Source organism: Aphelocoma coerulescens, chromosome 3 (assembly GCF_041296385.1).
Source record: "Aphelocoma coerulescens isolate FSJ_1873_10779 chromosome 3, UR_Acoe_1.0, whole genome shotgun sequence".
Taxonomy (NCBI): Eukaryota; Metazoa; Chordata; class Aves; order Passeriformes; family Corvidae; genus Aphelocoma; species Aphelocoma coerulescens.
The window spans coordinates 126,072,486-126,093,791 of NC_091016.1; the positions used below are offsets into that span (position 1 = coordinate 126,072,486).

Consider the following 21,306-nt stretch of genomic DNA (forward strand, 5'->3'; position numbering starts at 1 on the left):
TTGGATCTTATATAAACCAGACTGTTACAGAACACTGCAGCTGGTTCCTGGTTCATCTCTCTGGACTTAAAAAGTGAAAAATGCACCCATCAATATGTAACATGTCAGCAAAGAACAATGCACAACAGAAAAAAAAAAAAGAGAAAAACCTGCTTTGACTGAGACTAGCAAGCCTCTTTAGCTCATACAGCAAATTATGTATGGAGTTAATTATGACTACAAATATGCAGGAAAGCTATTTCAGTTACCAGGACTCAGGAGTATGGGATACAGAGGCTGAAATGAAAACAAGTTCCAATGAGAAGACATGGCATTTTTTAGTACAATGAATCACTGCAACAAGTATTGAGTGACTAGCTGGTCTCTTTTATCACTTCTGATTCCTTCAAAACTGGATCTCTTTCTAAATATGTACTTGCTCAAGTAGAATTGATAACAGCAAGGACCAGTTTGCTGGGGCAGTGGACAGCATTCCTCAAGGGTCTGTTGCCCACGCTGTGTAATGTCTTCATCCAAGCTGCTCAGTGCAATTGATTTGCTGGAGAGGAGGGATGTCATCCAGAAGAATCTGGGGAATCCATGGATGGAGAGCAGCACAGTGGACAAGGTCCTAGGGATAGCAAAACTGGATACAAGCTGGCCATGTGCACTGGCAGCCCAGAAAGCACCAGTATCCGGGGCTGCATATCCAGCAGTGTGGACAGGAGGTGAGGGAGGGGATTCTGCTCCTCTGCTAAATTCCTTGCCCTCAGAGCAGTGGAGCACGGCTGCCTTAGCCCCGCTACAGCAGGATGCGGGTGCTCCGGGACAGATCTCTCTCCTGCTTGCGGAGTGGCAGCAATGCCACCACTTCATACCAGCTTGAGCCGGTCCAGCAAACAATCTGCTTTAATGCTGATGGACTGGGCTGGACTGTTGGAGAATGCTTTTTTCCCCACATGCCATGTTATGTGGAGGAGTATGTTACTGAAACTACAAAACCCAGGTAGTCACAAAGTACCCACATCTAGAGAGCAGGTCCAGTTAGGGACTCAAAATGACAGAAAATAGGACTCTAGACTGAAAACCACTAAGAAAAACCTTATTTAATTCCTGGGTTTATTGTACTGAGTGGGAAGGTAGTGAACGTTTGCTCAAAGTACAGCGCTGTGGAGTTCTGAGGAGAAACCATGAAGGCAACTGAACACCGCCAGAGCATGCAGGACAACCTCATAGGCAGGCTGGGGCGTGTTGTGCGAGGAGGGACGGTACCAAGAACGCCATGCACCAGAGAGACAAGAAACCACATTCTCGCATTGGTGACATTTTATTTTGCTGTCTTTTGATCTTGCCCATCTCACTGCAGACTTAACAAACCCTGCACAGTCCACACATCTGCTTTCAGCACAGCACTTGTATAGGCAGTAGCACCTGATTCCAAAGGCAGTTCTTGAGACCAGCTTGGACCTAAAGTACTCCCCCCTGTCAAGAACAATGTGATCATGCTGGTACTAACACACATGTACAAACACCTGCCTGTTCCCCAGACTGGGGAACTGCAATGGCTTCCCTGTGAATTTCAGCACCAGCAACTTTGTCAGACAGTGCAAATTTTGCAATTTTCTGGTACAGTGGGTCTTTGGATAACAGAGATTCTGGAGAATCCATTCTTTGAAAAATAGGACTGCCTGTGCTGCTGCTTCCTGCTAGCTTCTATGACATCCGCTGCATTTAGACACTGGAACAGGTTGCCCAAGGGAGGTTGTGGATGCCCCAACCCTGGCAGTGTTCAAAGCCAGGTTGGATAAGTTCTTGAGCAACCTGGTCTAGTGGGATGTGTCCCTGCTCGTGGCAGCGGGGGGTGAGACTAAATGATCTTTAAGGTCCATTCCAATACCTTAACATTCTATGATTTATGGAGCACAGGAAGATATCATTCCTTACGATCCAGAGACAATGCCAACACATGACTTAAAATAATGACCCTTCTTCTTTTAACCTTTTCTACACAGGGAAGCCACTGCTAATATACCTCATTTGAACAGAGAGGTGATACTGAAAAGAAACAGGTTATGTAAGACAATGAAGTATCTGCCACCGAGCAGGGAAAAAGGACACTGTGGGAGCACTGGCATGACAAAGAACCACATGCTGGCAAGGCAGCTCCATGGAACATGGTCCCAGCACTAGCAGGCTGCTCATGTACGTATGCACTGTCTTGCAGTATGCTTCCCAGGCGAGTATGAAACAAGTGGGCTTCAGAGGGCACACAAAGGCCATCTCAGTACATTAATTACTGGGGGCTCTGTAAGGCCAGTGAATCTCCAAAGGGCTTGAGAGCATTCACTCCTTGCTGCACTGGAAGACTTTCTACATATCTTTAATGTCCAGCATTACAGGAGACAGATGCCAGGGGAACAGTGGGCTCCTGACAAGGGTAATAATGACGTTCCATCCCTTCCAAGTAGACGTGTTACTGTCTGGTGCTGAGCCTAAACACCAGTGTACGAAATAGAGCCTTGTGCAACAGGCTACAGCAAACACTGAGAAGATCGCTTTTGTGGCAGCCTTGCTGACAACAGACAGGAAAGTGATAGGGCAAGCCAGAGCCTTTGCATTCTGCACAGCACTGTTTTCATGTTTAGTTTGCATTCTGTGCAAGAAAGGATTTCCCCCTTGAAGACACCTAAACATTGTGCTAGTCAGTCCCTTCTGGGAAGAACTGTAAAAAAGAACCCTGATCTCACCCATCAGAGGAAGATGACAAAACAGACACTTGCTGTATGGGAAATCACTAAACAAGCAACTAGTATGACCAAACTGAGACTGCAACCAGAGCAGGAAATACACTGGGTACACTGTTAGTGTCACTGTCCAAAGGAACCACACCAGGAGAAGCAGCCTCTGCACCACAGCTTTGGTTTGTATTCCTCACAACTGACCAGATGCAGAAGTTTCAGTATCAAAGTCACCCGCAGAATTGAGTCACAGTCCCAAAGACATCCGGTTGCTTATATTAGTGCTGTGGGTAATGAGCCTGACAGAAGTGGGGCTTGTAACTGAAAAGCTTTAGAATTACTCCTTCTCATCTTCTAGGGATTTACTTCGGCCTCGCTTGCGGCTGGTTTTTGGAACTTCAGCTCTCTGTGCAACTTGGGGCGCCCCTTCCTCACTGCTCGCACTCTCGTTGTCCACTCGCTGTGGACAACCTCTCTTACTTCTCCTCATTTTTTCAACTCCAACAGTGGGGAGCTTCTTGGCAGCCAGGGTGCCAGCTCTCTTCTTTTTGCCCCTGGTCAAAGGACGTTTCTTCCGTTGCTTCCTTTGCTCTTCCCTTTGGCGAATTTTCATTAGCTTCTCAAAGCTTTTGGTGGTCGTTGTATTCACATCAAACCAGTCCTGCAGGTTTAGAAGGCAACAGGTTGGTACCGATGGTGGTGGAAATACCAAATAAAGCCTACCAGAACTTAAAATATAGCTGCCTTGTGGGACAAGGTTTCCCTGAAATGTGAAATGTGGAAAGACAACTGCCTAACAACGCTCTGCTCTTTCATGTGTCTCCTCAGGTGTCACTCTGTCTCAGAGGATTCAGATTTGATTTGATATTTGCCTAGTTAAAGGCACAGGAAATGCTGCAGAGCTGAACAGAGCAGCAGCAGCTTGGGACAAGGCATGTGATATGACAGAACACTTGCTTCCCAGACTAATACATAAGACCAGCTAAGTTTAGGGAACCTGTTCCCAACGGTGAGCAAGTAAAAAGTAAAACAGGGCACACATCCAGCATTTTCTTAAGACACTCCCCACCTCCAACAGCCTGGGGTTTGAGGTTCCACTCTGTCTTACCTCAGCATGCACAGAGTTGATGTGATACTTGACCCCACTCTCTGAAATGAACTCCTTCTCACACAGGAGACACTTGTATTTACCAGCCACAAAGTCTCCCTGGCATCAAAGCAAACAAACAAACAAACAAACAAACAAAAAAAATCCATCAAGAGTTGCTGGACTGGGAGGATGATAAACCTATATATTTCATTTGAATCTTGCTCAGAAAGAACCCGGCAATAAAAACTAGAAACTCTCATCCACACTAGACAAAGCTTTAGCTACAGGAGCACTGACATGAGTGAGCAGTTGTGCCCATGAAGCACAGGACTGCTCTCTGAGATGCCGTAAGGTCTCTGGCAGTGCACCTGGAAAAACTGCTCTTGTAGCTGTGAATCTACAGGTAGAACTGCCGTATCATTAAAAGGAATACCATTAAGGTGCTTCCTCCTGGTCTCAAGTATTGTTTGCAACGGCAACCTCCTTAGCACATAGCGGAGCACCTAAATTGGGGGTTGGAATGAGATGATCTTTAAGGTCCCTTCCAACCCAAACCATTCTACGAATCCATGAACTTGTGAGGATCTCAGATTAGCAGATGGCAGGACAAGAGCTTGAATAAAGGGTTATCAGAGGGACAGGGACAGCGGGGCTATTAAGAGGAAGGCTACCAACCAAGGTACATGTGCCAAGGTGAGATTTGAGTCCTGAGACACTGCCATACACAGATTCACAACCCTGAAACAGTAAAAAAAAAAGCATGTCAGCAACATGCTAGCAAAAAATCACTTCTTCCTGGACAATAAAGCATTATTATGTCAGGAGGGCAATCCCAAAAGCGCAAAAGAGAAGTAGAGGGAGGCAGATACTAATCCTACAAAGCCAGAAAGGTTCTGGTAAAAAGACCAGTATAAGAGTTAAGTTTTCATTAAGCTTAGTATTTTTATTTCCAGTTTCTGAGCACACTTGGACATAATAAAGAGACTCCTGCGACAGTTACACTCATGCTCTATCAAAAGCCTGACTAAAATGGTAGTTTGCTTTCTGCAACAGAGAAAAATTTCAAACAGAGCACACAGGGGCAGGTACAAGGCACTTCTCCCTCCTGCACTGCTCATGTCTCTAGTGGCACAGAGCAGAAGTACAGCATACAACATTCCCGGTCTCAGTTAAAGGGCAGCTTTATAGGCCTGTCCCATGGGGAGCTTCAGGCATCAGTCTTGGGGTACCACATTGTGCTCAGCTCGCAGCCCAGGTCCTGGAACAGGAGGCAGGAGCAAGACATGCTGCTGGGCTACTGGCTGGTGACACAGGACAGCTGCTCTCTGGAGACAGCTCCACATACAACATGGTGCTGCAATTCTGATACTTGAAAATGACACTAGCCTGAATACTGGGGAGAGAGCGCTGGGGGTGGGGTAGGGCAGGGCAGGGGGAAGGCATCCCCTGTACCCCAAACCCACAGGGCAGCTGCCACTGACCCTTGGCTCTCCAACAGCATGCATCACATGGAGATGTCCACCATCACCTCCACCAATGGGGCCATTTGTTCTCACTGGATCTGACTGTAAGGTATTGTAAGAAGCTAAGCTTTCCAGTGCCGAAAGGGGCCCAAGAGAGCTGGACAGGGACTTTGGACAAGGACCTGGAATGACAGGACAAGGGGGAATGGCCTCCCAATGCCAGAAGGCAGGGGTAGATGGGATACTGGGAAGGAATTCTTCCCTGTCAGAGTGGTGAGGCCCTGGCAGAGGTTGTCCAGAGAAGCTGTGGCTGCCCCATCCCTGGAAATGCTCAAGGCCAGGTTGAATAGGGCTTAAAGCTGGTCCAGTGCAATGAATAAAACTTAAACGCTGTGCCAGACAAAGTCTCTTTACTCTTGTACTCTACTCCTTCCTTCTGTGATTAGATTTAGATAGAAAAGCAGGGGCCTGTCATTTTTCCACTATTCAAACCTCCAAATGGACCAACTGCCCACCTGGAAGAGAAAACTGTACCAGCCTGACACCAAGTTACTGGCTCTCCAGTGTTCACACACGTTCCCAAAAGGATAATCCCCAGGGCATTTTGATGCAAAGGACAAAAGGAGCATCCCCAAACATCCCCAAGACTAAACAGGGTCTTGATTACATTGAACAACCATATTGAGATAGAGCAGGATTTGTCTCCCACAGAGAGACCAGCTGCAGTTTCAAGGTTGTGGGAAGCTGTTGGCTCAAACAGACCTGAAATCTGTTCCCTCTGAGGCTTCAGTAACAGTTAAGGGTTACCTGATTTGGACAGTGGACTCTTCGGTACATCTTTATCTCCGTTTTCCATTTGCACAGCACATCTTGACTAAATGTGGGCAGTCCAGGACGAGTGTATTTCAGCTGAGACAAAGACGGAATCGAGAGCTAGAAGTAATGCTGGCTACACAGAATGCCAAGTAAGTCTCCTCCTCTTCCAGGCTGAGAGAGAAGTGCTATCTCTTCTCCTACTCTAACAGGCAAACTCCCAACAATCAATGTTTTCCTGTCTCACCGACTCTCTAGAAACATAACTGAATCTAGAAGACCCCCACAGTATCAGAATCTGAAACTTCCCACTGCCTTGACTACAACAATTCCTCTAAATATACTTACCCCGCTGAAATCATAAAGCATCATTTTCCCTTGGGTTTCCCTCACAGCTTAAAAGATGCTCCTGGAAATTCTGAAGCCTAAAACACTGTGAAATACCACAGCATGTATGGGAGACTGGAAGGGTTGCTGGGGCCTTACAGCATGGCAGGAGTGATCTTGAGCCTATCACCTGTGAGCAACATCATGCCCATAACTGCCCACGTTCCTTATGCCCATTGAGAATTCCAGCAATAGGACTTTACAGTCATTGCAGCTTGCCTGAACAAAACACTTACACCACAGCAATTGCTGCTGCAGAAATACTGTAATCTAAGACAAGAGAGAGCAGAACCCAATCCCCCACACAACATATTGCTTTCCATGTGCCATAAACATGGGGTAGGAGCCTGTACAAGACTCATCAGATGTGGAGGTATAAACTTGAACCCTATAAAGCATTTTTAAGGCCTTGTACCTTCCGATCATCTGGAATCAAGTCCTGCAGAACTTTTCTTTTGGGCCACTCTTTGGCCAGCTCTTCTCCAGCCAGCTCATGGAGATAGTAGATCGCCACCTTTGCAGATCTCCTCTGAACTCTGCCTGTGTTGTTTTGCTCCCGTTTCATTTCTTTCAGGTTCTCTGTTCTTCTCTCCTCATGGAGGAAAGTGACCTGCAATGAAGGCCCAAAAAGGTGACCTGCCTTCACTACTTCCTACTTCAGTTACACTAAATACTGGGAACAGATGTTCTGCCAAATCCCTCATAAATATGCTGCAGCAGCTATTGTTCACTGTCACGGACACAGGACAGAAGCGTATCCTACTAGTCAGACAGGCCCCCAGATCTGCTCACAGTGGTCACAGCAGTGAGGCTTAAGCAGAGAGCTTCACGCAGTTGCTAGTCTTGAAAGGTATTCCATCATTCACTGTAAAACCCTCATGGACAACAAGCACAGCACTGCCTGTTCTGCTCCAGTGGTGAGTCTTTTAAGAGCAGAGGAAAGCATCTCACGAGTTACGTTAGCATCAGTCTTTCATCAGGTCATTTACTGTTGCCATGCTGATTTACTATTAAAAACTTCATCCTAGTCACAAACAAGCAACAGCTGCTGCTAGAAGGAAACCATCAAGGACAAAATAATCCAGGGGCAGGAAAACGCAAAGATTTGTGATCTGTAATTACCCATCAAAGTAGCAGACAAAAGCCTAAACACGTCTCAAGTCTGAGTGGCTGAAGTCCCATCACAGTCCCCTGACAATCACTGCAGGGTGCACTCACCGGCCCGTGCTTAGATCGGAGGTGGTAGACAAGTCCTGCCTTTGATCTGTATGCTTTTCCACAGTGATGGCACTTCATAGCCATTTTCTCCAGCTCAGAAGCAGCCTTCCCACATTTTTTAACATGATATAGGTATCCCATTATGCTGGTGAAGCTGCCCGTGCAGCCCTGTCAACACAGAAGAAAAATACATGGAAGAAAACAGTTCTTCAAGGGATTACACAACCAGTGTGTACAGGATTCACAGTTTGCTGACCAAAGCACTATCACTTTTCCTAACAGAGCAGAGACAGGCAGGTATAAAACTTTAATGTTAGTCTATTCAGACAGACAAAATCTGCAACAAAGAATTGGCACTAAAATGACTATTAAAGGTCTCTTTTAACCCAAACTATTCTATGATTTTATGCTACTCTGCCTTAAAAGCACAGCTGAGATCTTGAAACAAATCTTGCTTTGGCCAGCACCAGAGCATACTCAACAGTGCTCTCATGTTTTATGTTTATGCATCCACTGCTGTTTAATCCACGCTTTGCACAATGCAGCTTACCTCCCTTGTACACTTTAGTTTTCCCATACGCTTCAAAACCTTCCGAAGGCGGTCTCGCTCAAGCTGCTCATCCAATTCTTCTCCCTCCTTCACAACTGGCTAAAGCACAGCAGAAAGATGAATGAAAAACACAGGATGCTCAGCATTTACAGTTCTTCTCACAGGGAATTCACTACTCAACACACTGGCGCAGGAAAGCTTCTAAAATAATTAAATCTCTGCAACTTAGGATTTTACAGACAGGTATTTACTATAATGATCACTTTCTATATCTGTGCTGGTTTTGGCTGGGGTGAAAATTGGTATGGGACTGTGTTTTGGAATTGTGCTGAGTTGATAGTGTAGAGATGGTTTTGCTGTTGCTGAGCAGCCCTTGCACAGCGCTAAGGGCTTTTCTCATACTGCTTTGCCAGCAAGTGGCCTGGGGGGGTGCACAAGCAGTTGGGAGGGGACATATCTGGGATACCCAACCCCAAGGATATTCCCGACCATACAGTATCACGCTCAGCATATAAAGCTGGGGGGAGAAGGAGGAAGGGGGTAGACATTCGAAGCGATGGCGTTTCTTGTCCCAAGTCACTATTATGCCAGATGGAGCCCTGTGGTCCTGAAGGTGCCTGGACCTCCCTGCCAAAGTGGTGAATGAATTCCTTGTTTTGCTTTGCTTGTGTGCATAGTTTTTGCTTTACCTATTGAACTGTCTTTATCTCAATCCACGAGTTTTCTCACTTTTACTCTTTGATTCTCTCCCCCATCCTGTGGGTGGGGGAGAGAGCGAGGGGCTGCATGGGGCTTGACTGCTGGCTGGGGTCAAACCAAAAAGGAATTATCTTTAAAAGGAGTAAACTGACAGAAAATGATGCATCTTAAACATTTACTGGTCCTACCACTTCCACTTAGCCTGACTAAAGTGAAGCAGACTGCTTGTAACAGTTACTCATCAGTGCTAAACTACGGCTCAATTTCCTTATTCTCTCTCTGATGGTTATTGTATATTATTTCCTACATTACCTAATATTACGCCTAGACTGAGTAAAAAGTTAGAACTGAGCAACAGACCTAATCCTCAGGGCCAGAACCTGATCCCTGACCTGCATCATTTACTAATACAGCTGTAGGTTCAGAAACTGCAGTACTGGGAATTATGCAAAAAATTTCAGAGTGAATTATCTGAACTTTACCCAAACTTCCAAATGACCTTTTCTAATTCTTCACTACTACAACAGGAGACATTGCCTTCTTTAAAGCAAGAGCAAAGAGGAAAAGCAGATTGTAGCATTAGTATTTTTACAGTACAGAGAGACAAGAACTAATTGCTGCTTCTGCTTTTTTACCTCAAATCTAGTCTGCTCTGGATGTAGAAAAACCTCCTGCTTTCTAGCAAAGGACTGAAAATTGCAGCCTAATCTTTTCCCTTCTGATTGGGAATGCCTTTTACGTGTGACTTATTACCAGCCTAAACAGAAATTCATCCCCTCTTTCTATGATCTTGCACGCCTACCATGTCTGGTAACATTCTACTGGTTTTCAGATGTCAAGTCTCACTGGAAAAAGAATAGTTAAACTAGATTTGAACAGCTACACCACTTGAAAAAAGCCACTCCATGTTCTGTTTCTGTGTGTACCAGGGAAGGACCAAAGCCTGTTCTGCCTGTAGGAGTTTTAAATACACAGCAGTTGTGTTACCTGATTGTTATGGTCTGCCATGACATGGTATTTCATCCCTGCTAAAGACTTCAGCTGCTTCCCGCAGTGATGACATGTGAACATTTCCTAGGAATAAACAGGGACATGGCGCATGTAATTGTAAATTAACCAAAGCAGTGGAAAAACCTTTTTGGGGAAAGGAGCAGGAGAGCAGAACAATTTATTTGGGCCTGGTAACTGTCTTCTAAGAACAGATTTTATGGAGAGTAAAATTTAGCGGAACAATGAAATAACTATACCTTTGTTCACTACCTCAAACCTCCAGCAAAAGGCTAGGCACGAAGCACCAAGCACTATTCTTACAGATGTATAAAGGACTCTTGCTTAGGGACATGATGATGAGATGAAACTGGTTTTAAATACAACACAAAACAGGCAGGCATTTCTATCGGTAAGCTGAAGAGGAGTAAAGAAACCATTGCCCATCTCTTGTGTTCTTACCTTCCTGCAATTTACCATATGTTTCTTCAGTCCTTCTACAGTCTTTCTCACCACAGCCCGGCATGTTGGACAGGTAACTCGGCCTTTGTCCTGAATCTCTAAAGACCATTGCTCTTCCATACTACCTGTCAAAACACTATGTTTAGAATACAAGTGCTAACGCAAGATCTTTTTTTTTCCTCCTCTGATGTGCACAATGAACCCTAGAAAGAAACAGGTCACATGCTACCAAACTTGTGTCCAGCTACACTTCAATAGGTGTAGCTCATTTACAGCTTTAGGAATGTAATGTCACAAGGCACACATCACTCCTTTTCAAAGACCATTTTACAAACACTCTTTAATCTACCGTTCCCTTGTAAGGAGCCTTCTTTTACTTGACCAATGAACATTTTTCCTTTGCTAATTTCTGTCAAACAGTTACTTTAGCATGCTGAGTAAACTTTTCTTTGGGCAAAAGTGTTTTCACAGTAAAAGCAGCCACAGACCACCAGGTCAAGTTACTCAACAGCCAGGGAAAAGCAGCCTGTGTGGCATGGTTTCCAGTTTCTGGCCTCTTTGTGAAATCCCAGGCAAAAGTTTAGCATAATCCACAAGGATTATAAATTACTGAAATGGGTAGTGGGAAGAAAGTGGTTTAGCAGCCATCTATCTGAATTCTTACCAATTCTAACAAGATCCAAAGGCTTTCCTCTTTTCCCAATAATAACAGGCCCAGACTGTCCCTCTCCAGGAGGCTGGGGGAAAAGTTTGTGAATCAAACAGCACTTGGCAGAAAACTGCAGTGTTTAATGAGTGCTGTGATCTACAAATACCAAGGCATTCCACTCACTGAATCAAGGCTAATTTTATTTTTCTAGGACAGACTGCTTGGGTCTCTGGCTCCCAGAAAAGGAACAGCAACAGCTACAGAGTTTTTCCTGCAAACAGATTCTGCTGAGTAAAAACTATACATATTTTTATGAGTTTAATAATGCAACTATTTTAACAGGCTTTTGTTCAGCTCAAAAAGTGATTCCCCCTTCACTATTACATTAGGCAATGGCAAGAGCACGTGGAACTACACTCAGGGAGTGTGCAGTCCTTTCAGTCCTGCTCTGCAGTACTGACACAGTGCCAGGACAGCAGCCAGCTCTTCCTTGTCAACAGTAAAGTGAACTACTGAATAGAAACACCAGAAACACAGCTGTTGCTCAGATTCAAATCCTAGAATCACATTTATCTGTTTCATAAACAATTCTTAGCAACTGCCTCTTCTTACCTGTGCCATAGGTTTCTGGCTCTTTCTGAGCACAGTGGCCTTTCGTTCTAGAGTTCTGTTTTGTTCCAGCGTGCTGTTTTTTCCCTGTTATAACACAAACAAGACAAGCCAGAAGATTCAGTTCTGCTAGCTTTGTTACAATAAAAAGCAGATTTTTTTGCTAGAAGGCTGCTATTTAGTCTGCTGTCTCAAAGTTATCGAGAAATGTTCAATGCTTTTTTTTTTAAAGCAATGTCAAGATTATGTTTCCTACTCCCTTCCAAAATTAATTTACAGTGGCAGGCATTAGTCCCACCCAAATATCTGTAAGCTCTATGGTTGTTCATACACAAAGCTCAGGCAATGGTAACTCTTCACATGGAAACATCCTCTGTGCACAGTTTGGCTGAGTCCACCTGATGACAACCAAAATGGAGAGTCTCATTTCTCTACTAATTCCCGTCTTCTTTAGACTAAAAAACTCTTATTGTTTCAGTATGGGTTATACTGTTTGCTCTCATATCCCTGTCCTCTTCAGCTGGCCCACACATTTCCTGAACTGCAGTGCCTACTCCTGGAAACAGCATTCCATGAGCGACCCTGCATTAGAGTAAAAGAATTACTTCACATGTCTAATTACTTCACAAAGTCTACATTCCTGCTCAAAGCTTTCAGTCTAACATCTGCCTTCTTAAAAACAACTATGACGCTGCAGGTCCCTACCCAGCTTTTGATCTGATATAGATCTTGAATCCTCTTCTGAAGCACTGACTCCTGGGAGGTTGTTCTTTGTTTTTCAGCTGTGACTGTATTTCTTCCCAAATGATATCACCTTTAATTTTACACTGTTCTCTGTTCTATTTTTAAATTGTTTCTCTATTGTCAAGACCACTTTCACTTTTAGCCTTTTCTCCAGTACACTTGCTGTCACTTTCAGCTTTGTGCTGTCTACATACTTCCAAGTCCTCGGTGACAAAAACAATAGTTAGAATTTAATATAGGGACCGACCGTGAACCATCATTCCATACTCCTATTTCACCAAGCTAGTGACCTCATCGTAGAAGGCTATCAGGTTGATTTAAGCATGATTTGCCCTGCATGAATCCACGCTGACTACTCCAAATCCCTTCACGCGTTCAGAAATGCTTTCTGGGATGATTCTCTCCATCAGCTTCCCAGGGACCGAGGTGAGGTTGACTGGCCTGTAGTTCCCCAGATCTTCCTTCTTTCTGTCCTTGAAGATACGAGTGATATTTTCTCTCTTCCAGCCTCCAGCAACCTCTGCCAGTCACCACGACCTTTCAAAGATAATCAAGAGTGGCCTCACAATGACATCAGCCAGCTCTCAGCACTCAGTGCAACCTGTCAGGCCCCACGGGACTCGGAATCATAAATTGTTTAAGTTGGAAAAGTCCTCTAAGACCATCAAGTCCAACCATTCCCCCAACACTGCCAAGGCCACCGCTAACCCATATCCTCAAGTGCCACATCCACACGCCTTTCAAATCCCTCCAGAGATGGGGACTCCCCCACTGCTCTGGGCAGCTGTGCCAGGGCTGGACAGTCCTTTTGGGGCAAAAAATTGCTCCCAGTATCGCATCTAAACCTGGTGCAACTTGAAGCCATTTCCCCTTGTCCTGTCACTTGTTCCGTGGAAGCAGAGCCCGACTCCCACCTGGCTCCACCATCCTGTCAGGAAGTTGTAAAGAGTGAGAAGGTCTCCCCTGAGCCTTCTCTTCTCCAGGCTGAGCCCCACCAGCTCCCTCAGCTGCTTCTGCTGCTCCAGCCCCTTCCCAGCTCCGTTCCCTTCCATGGACACGCTCCAGCCCCTCAGGGTCTCTCCTGTCAGGAGGGGCCCAGAGCTGCCCCTAGCACTGGAGGTGCCCCAGCAGTGCCAGCACAGGGATGGGCACTGTCCTGGCCCTGCTGCCACCCCAGTGCTGGGACAGCCCAGGTGCCACTGGCTGGCCTCTTGCTCACCTGGGCACAGCTGGGCTTGTGTTGAGCCACTGTTGACCAACACCCCCAGGGCTTTTTCCAGCACCTCTGCCCCAGCCTGGAGCGCTGGGGTTATGGTGACCCAAGGGCAGGACCTGGCACTTGGCCATGTTGACCCTCACACTGTTGGCCTTGGCCCATCATTCCAGCCTGTCCCAATCCCTCTGCAGAGCCTTCCTGCTCTCTAGCAGATCCACATCCCATCCCACTTGATGTCATCTGCAAACTTACTGAAGGTGCACTCAATCCCCTCATCTAGATCATCAATAAAGATACTAAACCGGACTGGCCCAATAATGGGCCCTGGGGAAGATGACTAGTGACCAGCCCCAGACAGATGTCACTCCATTCCCCATGACTCTGTACACCCAGCCATCCAGCCAATTTTCTACCCAGCAAAGAGTGTGCCTGTCCAAGCCATGAGCATCCAGTTTCTACAGAAGAATGATGTGGGAAATGGTGTCAGAAGGCCTTACTAAAATCCAGGTAAATAACATCCACAGCCTTTCTCTCATCTGTTAAGTGCATCACCTTGTCATAAAAGGACACCAGGTTAGTCAAGCAGTACCTGCCATTCCTAAACTCATTCTGCCTGTGCCTGATCACCACATTGTCCTGTAGATGCCATGTGATGGTACCCAAGATAATCTGCTTCATGACCTTCCCTGGCACTAAAGCCAGAGCAACCGGTCTGTAGTTCCCTGGATCCTCCTTCTGACTCTTCCTGCAGATGGGTGTCACACAGGTCAACCTCCAGTCCTCTCAGACCTTCCCACTTAACCAGGACTACTGGCAAATGATCTGGTAAATCCAGTTTGTTTAAGTGCTCTAACCTTTTCCTCCTTCACTCAGTGTAGGACTTCCTTGTTCCAGACTTTCCCTCTGTCTGGTCTCAGGCTCCTGGGATTCCTGAAAGATTCTTTTAACTGATAAAGGTCGAGGCACAGAAAACATTGAGTACCTCAGCCTCTTCCGTGTCATTTGTCACCAGCTCTCCTCCTCTGATGAGCAGTGCACTCACACCTTCCCTGGTCTTCCCTTTGCTGTTCATGTACTTGTAGAGTCCTTTCTTGTTGCTGTTCACATCCCTTGCCAGATTCAACTCCAGGCTGGCCTTGGCTTTCCTAACCTCATCCTCGCAGGACTGGACAACAAATGTACACTTCTGTGTCACCTGCTCCTACTTTCACCACTTGTACACGTTCTTTTGCATCTAACCACTGATTGACAAACCTTTTGAAGAAATGAAAGATCTATGATGTCAAGCATTTCTCCCTTTGGTCTTTGTGGCAAAAGAAAAGTGTTTGGGTTTGATTTCTTCTTAACAAACCCATATTACTGTTATCAGCTACTCAATCTCCAGGTATTTATGAGTAATGTGTCTGATTATTTAGTCTATAATCTTTTAGGACATTAAAATGATGCAGACTGGCCTATACTTCCCATAATTCCCTTCCTCCCTCCCTTTGCTGGGCTTCTAAGACAGACGGAAATTAGATCACCTCCCACTGATTAGGCAGACACTAGTCAACAGTCTCCTGGAACAAAACATTTAGAATTAGAAATAGAGTTTGAAGACTCCAGAAGATGTCATTTCGGCAGAGAAGTCTGAAGTATCTGGAGGCTTGTAATTAGGAATTACAAGTTATTTGTATTACCCGAAATCTTCTGCTTCTTCTTGGGAGACTCTTTAACATCTTTGCCTTCCCTTTCCTCAGATTTCCTCTTGCCTTTCAAAAGTACTTCTCCTGATAAGTAAGAACAGATATGCTTCAGTCTTGGTATTCAGTCTGGATAACAGCTCTGAGTCTTACTGCTGCCTCATCTTATCCTCATATTCAATGCTTAGTATAAAAAAAGTAGTTCTTGTGAGGCACCTGAACTGGACACAGCCTTCTAACTCAGCAACATTTAGGCACCCCACCACCCACAATCCTCTGATACAGCAGCTAGGGAAGAAACAGTGCCACAGCATGGCCTGGAAAAATAATCCTCAGGAAGAGAGACAGAAGGTGCTAGATTATGTCATAAAAACCTCACCCACACTCACACAAAAAAGAGCACAGAGAAAGCCAAATAATATAATGCCTGCCCTGAATATTTCCAAGCCTAGCAAAGTCTTATCTCCATGAATACAGATGAGCACAGAAGCACAATGGTAGGCAGGGAACACCAACTATGGACTTGAAGAAACGGACAGCTTCATCCTGGGTCTGTCCCAGGAGCCCCACAAGGATGAGTCAGTGGGAACCCCTCTCTGAAGCACCCTTTGGAAGGGGGAAGGGGGGAACAGTGAGAAGGGAGAGCATGGTGTTAACGCCTAGGGTTATGTAGCACATGGTATCCGAGTGGAGAACAATTCAGGATTACACAAGACTGGGATGTTTAGGAGTACTATCAAAGGGAGGGAAAGAATTACCCAGTTTGGGGTTGATCAAGTGTGGGAAAAGAGGTGTAGGAGGATAGCAAAGAACACCTGCTTGTAAATAGGTGACTGGTCAGTATACAAATCTTGTCATGTCCGACACCAAGCAGGGTCTGTGAGTATGAGCCTGTTTGTAAGGAGGTCTTCACCTGCTACTGGCACAGCTCTGTGAGCCTCAGGGGCCAGTACATCCATGGACCAGCAGCTGAGGAGACTGGGATCCAAAGGTCAGGTACTGAGCAGATTGAGTATTTAATGATGGAGGCTGTTGGTGCTGTTTGTGTGAATGCTGATCTGTGTGGCTTCTGTTTACGTACGTCGTATGTCTGTGTTTGTTCCTACGTGAATAAATACTTAGTCTTGCTACTGACTGGACCTGGGGGTGTGGAGCTACAGCAATCTCATTTCTATCAAGCTACCGAATTTGCCTCTCCCCACAACAGAATGGAATACAGATTCTGACTTAAGAGGTAAGAAGAAAGTGCATTAAAGAAGGTTGAAGTTTTGACTCTCTGAAGTTTTGACTCCGTTTTCCACACAAGAAGTTTGGAAAACAGCTCTAGGCCAAATCTGAATGTTCCTGCAACAACCTAAGACCCAAACCATTCCAAATCAGAAAATAATAACTGACAAATGTGAGAAAATAAAAGAATTAAAGACATCCTTAAAAAAATATTAATCTACCAACCACAAAAGCTGTCTAATCCCAAATACTGCTGAATGGTCCCCTTTGCCATCTTTAGTGTAGATGGTTAGGTTTTTAAAGCTCTTGAAGCATATTTCTGATATGACTGGTGTAACTCTTTACATCATCTCTCTTCTACAGACAGAACCGAGTTCAGCCACAGAATGATTATTTTAACAGACAAGTCACTCAAAAGGAACTGCATCATGTCAGAGAACTGTATCCGTATTTGTGCAGTGGCGCAAGTTCATTTCTTCTAATACATGGGAAGCACTAGCAAGCTTGTAATTTGTGGATGAACTGCAGCATGTCTTTCAGAAGCACACTAATCTCTCACAAAAGAACCAGAGAGAAAAACAGTTTTGCCTTGAACAAACAGCGATAAATACCTTTTTTTTCTGAAGATTTGTTAACACTGCTTTTCATTCCTCTCATTTCCAACCAGTAAGCAGGCCTGCGAATGGTCCGCTTGCTTCTGGGCTCTGCACTCCCGTTCACTGGGGCCTTTGGTGAGGCAGAGGAAATGTTGCTGACTGTGTCATCATAGTTACTGTTCACTCCTAGAACAGCAGTTTCCACCTCCTCAAGTTGCTTAGACCTGTAAAACATCAAGTTGAGTTCCTGTGTATATGGATGCATAAACACACAATCACAATAAACTTGACAGACAACATCCTTTTCATCTTCCCAAGTATTCTAAAAATTAATCTCACAGTTCAATGAATCTCCTGAGTTTTGGGAACTGTAAAGTGCCAGCAAGATAAAACATCCTCAGTGCTGTTTTTCAGTACATCTTTTTGATAATGACATTAGTAAGCTCTCAAGAGGAACGGAAAAAAATATTCCTCCTACCTCAAACTTTCAACTTTAGAAGCGGGTCAAGTGAATCTCAATTAAAAATATATACATTTATCCTTGGAATATAAGAATATTTCTGCAGCCCATCATTACAAAAGAGACATTTGTCATCCCACGAAGGGCAAGATCTCCTTCAGTCTCTATTCCCAGAGTCAGGGCTGGCACTACGCAATTAAAGATTTAATGCCAGTAAGAATTTTAACTAGCAAGGCTTTCAGCAGTGAAGACAATCTTCCAGTATATCCCACAAATCACACTACCTTAGGACTACTTTAGACTAATAAGCAGCACTGAATTTTTTTCCTAGAGATCAGAGGGAACTTTGCTTCACCGTTCCAAAGTTTTTCTCTCAGGCCTTGAAATGCCTGGACATCTACATTCCTGTACATGACAGAAAACTGAATGAGAGGTCAAAGAAACACAGAATATCTATTCTCTGGGCAAATAGCATTTATGTAAAGATGAAAGAAAGGGAACAGAAACATTTTGCAATGTAACCCATTGCTACTATAATCACCAACTGAAATAACTAGATCACTTGAGTGATGACTATGATGGCCATTCTATTAATACTCTGAGTTGTGGAGCTCGCCTTTTAACACATCAATCCAGGAATTAATAAGGGGGGGGGACACTGATGACACCAGCTCAGGTCATTAAATACTAGGTTTCAGAAGGTACTGCAGAAGCATGGGGAGAGGAATTCTCAAATTATTGTCTTTAAGTTGCAATCACACCCAAAATGCATAGATTTTGGAGCACCATTTGGACTTAAAATATTTATCTTCACAATGTTAAAATCCTTAAAAAAAATAAATGGAAGCTAATACACACTGAAGTATCAGAAAAGGACTTTTCCTACAAACCAGTAAGTGAAGTCAGCTGAGACTCTCAACACACTAATTAAAATTGTTGAAGCTCTTAAAATTCAGAATATTATATAAAGACCAGATACGGTTTTCCACTAGGATCCTCTCAGCTTTTTTCTTGCCCTCAGTCAAACTGGACAAAAAACCATTCACATACTTCTTATTTCCCAAGGACTTCTTGAGCTTCTGCTGTCTGTGATGTCCAGTCCTGGCATCCTAACAAGGAGAATAATTCACATTAGCAGCATCATTTGTTTCCTTTTAGCATGTTTCACTATGCAGCCAAGCACAATCACCTGCACTTTGAGGATGTACACACATCATCCTCTGAAAAACAAACCACTGTTTTCTGCAGCTGGGAGTGCTTAACCTTTCCAACTCCAGCTGAATTGGAACTGGAATCAAAACAGGGATGAGTCCCTCCACATTCCCCACGTGAAAGCCAATCTTTCCCCTTGCAACAGGATGTGATGGAGTGTTCTTTGTCTCCAGTACATTCACCCGTACATGTTTTCTGCCTATACTTTACCACATGACGAATATTTTAGATACTAATTTGCTAGTTTTTACATAGTACTTATTTTTCCTTAATGAAGTAATTCTTGCATTTATCCTGCCAAGAATGTTGTTACTAGTCTCCTCCATGCCCTCTTTTCATTTTTTATCTCACTTTGTCATACTCCATCAGCTGCCCAGATGTTCACTTTATCCACATCACAGAATCCTTTTTCTTATTTAACAGATTTTTTGTCACTTATCACTTGCTATGCTCCTATTAAGACATGTAATTTAACACATCTATCTAAATGTACATTTCCAAGTCGGTATGAACAACTCATTTGCTGTACACTGCTCCTATTGCGTGGACAATCACTTACCACCACCCTCTTCCAAATACTAATCACGACTCAATGCCATTCTTCGTTAGATAACTCAGGACAAAAAATAGTAGTTATGCCAACTAGAAAATAAAAATCATTGCCCTGTGGAAGTATATATAATACCAAAACTGTAACCCAGGGAACAAAGGCAGTATTTTGCCATGTACAGGAACCGGCTAAGAAACTGGAAGAACAAAAAAAAAAAAAAAAAAAAAAGCCAAAAAGCCCAACAACAACCAACCAAAGCCCCCAAAAGCAAAAAACCGAAATAACCAACTAAACAAAACAAACAAAAAACCACACACACAAAAAAGAAAACAGAAAAAAAAGGAAATGATGGCTAAATTACCTGTCTTCTTTATAGTCAAATGTGATGCACGCTATCAACGGTGAGAGACACCCCAACCACCAGTTAAGTAGTTCAGTAGCAGGCACTGATAGCAAGACATGAATGATTAAACTGTGCCTATGGAGTGTCAGGCCTCCAGCCCCAGAGTTTTCTCATGGAATTGTCAGGGAAGCAGCAGGAGAGAAATTCGTAACTGCTTGATCAATGACTTCACAATCAAATCTTGTCTCCTTTGAAAGTAAAGTCAATTGGATGTTTGTGTTTGTATTATTTACTCCCAAACAGTAGTGTCAACAGCATTATCTGGGAAATCCCCACATGAGAAATGTGGAGAAACCTCACTGAGCAGCAGCCAGAAAAAATCAGGGCTATGAGGTTTCAATGATAAAAATTAATAAACAGGCAGGCAGAGTCTGCTGCAATTCGTTGGCTTAATCTACCGCTAGAACGGAAATGACTGGCAAACGTAGCATGTGTTTCAAGATTCATGGGGGTTTTATAACTAAAAAAATTTGCATAAGAGCGAGGATTAGTATGAAGAGCTTCGGTGGCAGTTAAGGATGCGCAATAAAAAAGGAGAGTGCAAATGATCTGTCAGGCTTTCCTTTCTGAGAAGTTAATAACAGCAATTATGAAGGAAACACCTACACAAACTGGTGTTTAAGTTCTACATGCTTTTTCATTTACAGTTTACTTCTTACCTAAAGAACAGAGACCTAATGTATGCAGGAATGCCCAACGGCTGGACATAAGGAAAACAAAAAAGTCACCTTCCTTGCACAGGGGAGAAAAAGGGAAACAGGGGCCCAGAGCCTGAAAAGATGGAGAGTGGTGAATTCTGTCTGCCTATAGACTGTGGGCCATTCCGGTGAGCTGGAACACTGCTGCTGCTGGAGACGGGCTGCTCTACAGCATCCAGCCGGGCAAGACGATGCGTAAGCACAGCAGAGAAACTCCCAGAGGTGAGGAGGCTGATATGGCAACAGGAGGTGATGAAAGTGCCAGTAGGGACACCGGGCATCCTGCGGGCCCCGACTGTCCCCGCGAAGCGCGGGAAGGCTAAGTATCCTTTGGGGAACTCCCTGTTCCAGCCCCACGTTCCCGATCCTACCCGCACACTCCACGAACTACGTCCTCCTGTAAACGAAGGCCTTTCGGACAAAGCGCACCGCCGGCGCCAACAGCGCCCTGCTCGGGGTTCCTGCCCGCTTCCGGGCCGAACAAAACCGGGCCCGGCCCGAGTTCTCGGGGGACGGCCTGGCCTTCGGGCGGAGAGGGGTCGCTCCCGCCGCTGCTACCCGGGAGCCCAGAACGCGTCCCACTCGCCGCCCGTTCAGGGCCGCTCACCGCGTCGGGCCGGGCCGCACAGCCCCGCTGGCGGTCCCGGGGAAGCCGGCTCGCTCCCGCTGTCCCGCCATCGGAGCCCATCTCGCGGTGACCCGCGGACCAGCCAGGCTCCCCGGGGCAGCCACCGGCGGCACCAGTGGAAAGACTGCGGGCACTCACCGAGCCGCCACCGCCGCCGCCCCGCATGGTGCCGGTGCGGCCGCCACGTCAGCGCCACACCCGCCCGCGCGGTCCCGCCCGCCTCTTTCCGGCTGCCCCTGGCGGCGC

General features: G+C 45.2%; 1 protein-coding gene across 3 annotated transcripts; it reads right to left on the reverse strand.

Annotated features, from left to right (window-relative positions):
• Positions 1-1,287: 1,287 nt before the first annotated feature.
• ZNF512 (zinc finger protein 512) lies at positions 1,288-21,287 on the reverse strand. Of its 3 annotated transcripts, none has more exons than XM_069012023.1 (14): positions 21,199-21,287; positions 18,620-18,678; positions 17,125-17,333; positions 15,284-15,373; positions 11,648-11,731; positions 10,387-10,511; positions 9,925-10,011; positions 8,239-8,337; positions 7,689-7,856; positions 6,886-7,080; positions 6,078-6,179; positions 4,483-4,545; positions 3,826-3,924; positions 1,288-3,378 (listed from the first exon to the last, which is right to left on the reverse strand). In XM_069012023.1, the coding sequence occupies exons 1-14, from the start codon at positions 21,223-21,225 to the stop codon at positions 3,055-3,057; spliced, it is 1,731 nt and encodes a 576-aa protein (XP_068868124.1). In that variant the 5' UTR covers positions 21,226-21,287; the 3' UTR covers positions 1,288-3,054. The 3 variants fall into 3 exon arrangements, with proteins under 3 accessions (XP_068868124.1, XP_068868123.1, XP_068868125.1); XM_069012022.1 differs by lacking the exon at positions 21,199-21,287 and adding an exon at positions 21,040-21,188; XM_069012024.1 differs by lacking the exons at positions 15,284-15,373; positions 21,199-21,287 and adding an exon at positions 21,040-21,188.
• Between the last annotated feature and the right edge of the window lie 19 nt (positions 21,288-21,306).

What these genes read in the sequence shown, in the direction of transcription:
- ZNF512 (XM_069012022.1), bottom strand. Translation starts at nt 21,120, where the DNA reads ATGGGCTCCGATGGCGGGACAGCGGGAGCGAGCCGGCTTCCCCGGGAC. An exon ending in CAAATCTTCAGAAAAAAAAG is followed by an intron (nt 15,374 to 17,124) that starts GTATTTATCGCT and finishes CTTACTTATCAG; the next exon opens with GAGAAGTACTTTTGAAAGGC. An exon ending in TCAACTCTGTGCATGCTGAG is followed by an intron (nt 3,379 to 3,825) that starts GTAAGACAGAGT and finishes CTAAACCTGCAG; the next exon opens with GACTGGTTTGATGTGAATAC.